The sequence below is a fragment of the Sarcophilus harrisii genome, chromosome 2 (genome assembly GCF_902635505.1).
Source record: "Sarcophilus harrisii chromosome 2, mSarHar1.11, whole genome shotgun sequence".
Lineage (NCBI taxonomy): Eukaryota > Metazoa > Chordata > Mammalia > Dasyuromorphia > Dasyuridae > Sarcophilus > Sarcophilus harrisii.
The window spans coordinates 235,792,470-235,798,469 of NC_045427.1; the positions used below are offsets into that span (position 1 = coordinate 235,792,470).

Consider the following 6,000-nt stretch of genomic DNA (forward strand, 5'->3'; position numbering starts at 1 on the left):
TATTCTTTCTTTATGTAACTCTTCTAGTGCTTATTGGAATAGATTTTTCTATGCAGATAGTTTCTCTTATAATCTGTATTATTAATAAAGGAACTGCGGTGGTATGGAAATCTTGGCTGAAGTCCCTGCTCTGATTCTTACTTCATGACTAAAAAAGTCAATTAACCTCTCTTTGGCCCTTTGTTTCTTCCTGTGTAAAATGAGTTAATACTACTTGACCTGCTTCCCTCAAAGGGAATTGTGAGAAGAGCACTTAAAGATCTATGTGGATATGGGTTTTTATTATTTATCAAATAAAATATTCACTATTGGTCACAAGTTATTAATGATAATAGCTCATATTTATAGAGCACTTCTTCAGATTAGAAAGCACTCTCCTTGTGGTAGCCCTGACCAGTAGATAGTATGCCTGTTATTAATCCTCTCTTATAGACATTAGTGGCTCAGAGATATTAAGTGCCTTCTATAAGATGACACAGCAGTAAATAAGTGGTAGGACTAGCACCTGACCCAGATCTCTCAGACTTCCAATTTTCTTACTGTTATAATTGATGAGCTCTCTGAAATGCTCAACAATCAATCTTTTGTTCAAGTCAGGAGCCCAGGGAGACATGACCTTGTTCAATCATACTGTTTTGGTGGGGAGAGGAAACAGGGTGGAGTTATGATTTCATCCTTAGAGGGAATGTTCATTGTGGAAACTCCCTCTACCAAATGCTGATTGGCAGCTCATCCTTCTCTAACAGTTTTGAAGCAGTTATCTCTAAGCTTGTTTTTTATTATTATCTCATGCTCATATTGGTTTTAAAAAATGAACATGCCATCCAAATATATGCATACTTATTTATAAATTATATGCAAGCACTACTGTGCTAATTTTATGTTAGAAAAATTATAGAAAAATAGAAATACAAGTAAATGGATGAGCTAAAGACAAAATAATATTGTGTCCTAAAGTCAATAGGAAGCCCTGAAGTTTACTAAGTAGGGAATAGAAATGGCATAGATAAGTCTGTGCTTTAGGAAAATTACTTTGGCAATTATGTGGATGGGAGAAGGGAGTAGGGGGAAATGGAGGACTCTTAAGGATATTGCAAAAATCTAAGTGAGAGATGATGAGGATCTGAATTAGAGTTGTGACTGTAGGAATAGAAAGAAGGGGAAAATGTGAGATTTTATGGAGATAGAAATATTTGTCAACCACTTAGATAATGTGGTATGAGGGAGAGGGAAGAGTTGAAAATGAAACCAGATCAGGAACCTTATCCTTAACACAAAGAGGAAAGTTTGGGAAAGGGTTGGATTTGAGGGGAAAATGTCATAATGGAATCTATAATGTAGACCATAACTTCAAGCCTATTCCTCCTGCAAAACTCTCTCAAAATGAAATGGAAATGGAAGTGTGTCTCCTATTCCCTGATCCTGATCACAGAGCCCCGAGGTGTTTTTTTGAAGCCAGAAAGTACTTGGAGGACAGAGCTGGACAGGTTAAGAAGGAAGAAATTTCCCTGATGGTACCTATCTAGTTGCTGCTAAAGAAAACTTGTTGGGTTATATAACTCCTTTAGTAGGTCACCTATCATTCAGAATGGAGGAGGTTAAGAGTATCTACTACTGAAGGAAGGAAATGCTTGAGGATGAAGTCAGGCATGGCTGTATTGGAGATCAGACCCCCGTGATTGGCTGACACAGGGAGACTGATGTAACCTATTTTTTCATCCTCAGATTGGTTGATCAGCTCTACTTTGGAGACTCTCTGCCAGAAAGTTGACAGCAAGCAATAGGTTAACCAAGTTGCCCATGGCTCCATAGCTAGTTTTTGTTGGAAGAAAGACTTGAATTCCTATCCTCTTAACTCCAAGATGAACTCTCTATCTCCTAGGCTAAATTGCTTCTCACCGTGGTGTACTATATTCAAGATAACAGTTGTCTGCCATTCATGTTCCAGGTCCACAACCACACTTTACATATATGAACTCTTTTGTTTGTCACATTAATCCCTATGAGTAGGTATTATTAGATATCTTAGAGAGTTGGTTGAGGCTGAGAGTAAATGATTTGTACATGGTAATATAGCTAATGTCAAAAGTAGGACCTAACCGTAGGTCTCCCTTATAATAAATAGCACTCATTCTACTGCCTTTCATATGAAATAGGTACTATTATTATCTTCATTTTACAGATAAACAAACTAAGGCCTAAGGAGGTGGCCCCAGGATTTCAGCTAGTAACTGGTGACTCCAAGACCAACACTCTTACACTGGCCTTAATAATAGATTTCCATTCTCTTATGAACCCTTAACCTCTACTAAAGTATTTATAAGCTAAACTCAAAACTTAATGTTACCTGTAAGCATGGGAATACTCATTGTTTTACTTTTGATTTTCCCCAGGGATATACTATACAATACTTAAAGTTGAGAACATAAAATTAAATTTTATCCTATATTGAAACCTTTTCAAGAAAGTATTTACCTACCTTTCATTAAGGTAGCTGAGGGTTTGGGAAAGAGTGGAAGGAGTAGTAAAAATATAAGATAGACCACTGACATTCCATTGTACCTGAATGATATAGCTGTAATAGAGAGGAAAAAAAAAATCAAGATATCAGATCCTTAGCAGGTAATAGAACAAATATTATCTTCTATCCCCTGCCTACACTGAACCCCCAACCCAGTACTTCAGTACATTCCAACTGTTAAAGCCTCTCCCTGCCTACAGGTGCTGACTCCTCCAAAAACTTTTCTATAATTCACTTTCTTCCTTCCCTTTAAGGTGAAAGTGATTTTTCCCTCCTCTTTTTTCCTATAATACTTTGTGTATACTTTGTATTTATCCCACTCTTCTTATAATCATAATCATAAACATAAAAATGTATCTTTTATACACTTTAAATACATTTAAGTGTATTTAGATCAAAGTATGTATCTATATTTTTGCATTTCCAGCCTCCAACATAGAGCTTTACATAGGGTAGGCAGTTGACCAATATTTGTTCAATTGAATTGGAACAGATGTGATGGAATTTCATTCACATTTATTTTTGAGGCAGGGTTTCTTGACCTTTTTTGAGTCATGGACTCCTTCTGACAAAGCTATGGACTGCTTTTCAGAAGAATGTTTTTAAATGCATAAAAAATACAAAGGAATACAAAGGAAATAAAATATTTAAAATACAGTTATCTAGACTTTAAAAAATAAAGTCCACCAGGCTCCATTAAAATTTCTGCTCTAAAATAAAGGCTATAAGAAAAGTAATAGAAGAACTGAGTTTTAGTCCTACCTTTGAAATATATGATTATAAATAACTCAGCAAGACCTCTGACATTGCAATGTTAGTCTAGACAATTCTCTAAGATTATAAGTTATAGAGGACAAATTGAATTGAAAGAGAGAGTTTATCTAGGAGGGTCATCACAAATATCACTGAAGTTTCAGTTAAGAAATCTCTTAGATTTTTCTAAGTCTTTGCCCCATTCATAATGAATTATTATAGTAATTTTGGGCTAACCAGGATCCCACTTTTTCAATCTTTCTTTGGCAATGTAGCCATGCCTGTCATTGACTTAGCCACGTACAAAAACATTGCTTTCAAGTATGCTTAGGAAAAAAAAATCAGAATTTCTAACAAGCTGAAAATAATTTGTCCAATTACAGTACTAAAAAAAATCTTATTTCACTAACAATAACTAATATTGCAAAATCAAAGTGTGCATCACTGGCAAACAAAGGAAACTACTTTGGGGAAGTTGACACATAGATTTGTAGCTGTGTGATGTCTCATGTTCATTGCTATCATTCTTGGTTAGACTATGTTAATAATTGGGGACATGGTGAATTAATGAAAGAATTATCCAGGTAAACAAATTTTGGCTACAACTACTGTAATATTTCAGATGAATTCTCTGAATAATTATCTTATATCTTTCCTTTGTGTAGATAAAGTCTAAAGTCATTAATTTATTCATAAGATAGTAGGATCATAGATGGAGAATTGGACATTATCTCAGAGGTCATCAGTTCCAGTCCCTTCATTTTACAAATGAGGAAACTGAGGCTCAGGAAGCTCAAGATCATACAGATGAGCAGCAGAAGCAGTATTTGAACTGAGGCTCTCTGACTCCAGAGTCAGGGCTCTATTTTTGAGGTCATATTTACATAACAATTGGAAATGTAACCAAAAAAATCAAGTATAAACTGCCTGCCCACATATCTAAATGGGATTGAATTTTTGACCAATTCAATTGAATATATTCATGTGCTATAGACAAACCTTTCCCTCCCCTGACATCTACAATTATCTACAGTGATACTAAGTTAGGAAAGTTCAAAAAATGTCCTAAACAGAGACTGAGCTCAAAAACCTAGCTAACTTTGACTCCAAAGTCTACCTTTACTTCTCTACCTTCTAAAAACATTAGAAGGGCAACAAGATATGCTTTCAATATCCTATAACTCCCAGATTCCAAAAAGAAGGAGTTTTCTAGTTGATATTTCCAGACTGAAGGTCTACAGTCTATCAAGGTAGCAGCTATATCTCTAGCTGGAAATAAAATAAAATTACTACATTTCACAGAGCTGTGGAAGACATTGAACAGAAAAGTTTCTACCTTGATTACTTTGGGGATTAAACTCACCTATGCATTGTGATTTTCTTCTCAAAAGGAAGAAAGCAATCTTACCTGCAATCAGAGAGAATGGCAGAAGAACTCTAAAAGTGAGCGCAGAAGTGACATCACTGGCCATGATCTTCACTCTGCTCACAATGAATGCTAGAAGTGCTATGTGTTGGCTCACCCCTGCAGACCAGAGCCGGGTAGAATGTGGAAAGACTTTACCACTTCTTCATGCTGCATACTTTGCTCTTTCACTATCAACCTTTGTTCGTGGCCAGAAAAGAAAAGTTGAGTGTATAACAGTCAACTTTAAGAAGGGGATTCTGGGAAGGCAACTGAGGGATGAGCAGCAGGGCTATATACTAAATCTCATGTGCTTAGCCAGTGGAAAAAATTGATCCCTTCCTTGGCCTCTTCCCTTTAATCTAGTCTCCTCCTTTCTTGCTGAATAAGTATTCTTCAATTTTGCTCTTTGAAATCATCGATCTCTCAACACTCTTCTTTTTCAAAGTCTCAACTCCCTCCTTTCAGGCTGAAGGAGTCATAGTTCCCAATTAGAATCTAATGTGGAAATTTCACAGGCCCTGCCAGTAACCATCATCATCTAGGACATTTTCAGATAAAGGGCAACAACAAAATAACTCAATGTTTTCGCTATTAAAAGAATGATTATTGTTGACATTCATAAAGCACTTAATGATCTCAACATGTTCCATAGGAATTATCTCCTTGAAATAGTGGAATTAGTAGAAATTAGTTCAAATTTCACTTTACACATCTATTAATTGATGAAATTCCTTAACTTTTCAGAACTTCAGCTTTTTCATCTGTAAGATGGAGATGATACTAACATAACCCAACTCACAGGATTGTTGTGAAGAGAACCTTAATGGGCTATACAAATTAAATTGTCATTGTTAATTTATTTACTAATAATAATAATTATCTTAAGAACTCTGTGAAATAGGTCTTATGGGTCTAACTATCCCTATTTTACTGATGGGAAAACAGGAATAGAGAGGTTAAATGATTTTCCCAACATCACACAAGTAGAAGGCAATACAAGCCAGCTTAGAATTTTATCTTCCAGGTCTCTTGCACAGGGCCTGTGCCCCAGTATGTGCTTCTTAAATGTTTGTTGATTGAATAATAATAGCTAGCCAATACACCATAGTTGCCTGTCTAGTCCAAGAATAAGCATTTTAAATGCCTACTAAGTGCTAAATCCTGAAGATACAAAGATCACATGAAAAATGACTTCTCAAGAAAAAAAAATATCTTGGCAGCTACTCAACTTGCCCTGTATATCTTAAATTGTGATGTCACTAAAATTTGAAAAGGATCAGTTCTCAGTACTTGCAGCACTCCTACTGATTGACTAATA

General features: G+C 35.6%; 1 protein-coding gene across 1 annotated transcript in view; it reads right to left on the bottom strand.

The window, feature by feature from the left end:
• Positions 1–4,746, bottom strand: part of LOC100930928 (piezo-type mechanosensitive ion channel component 2-like) — a 101,279-nt gene extending 96,533 nt beyond the window's left edge. The window contains 1 exon segment of the mRNA XM_031949270.1: positions 4,683–4,746. Within this exon segment, the coding sequence (XP_031805130.1) occupies positions 4,683–4,746 (64 nt within the window).
• Between the last annotated feature and the right edge of the window lie 1,254 nt (positions 4,747–6,000).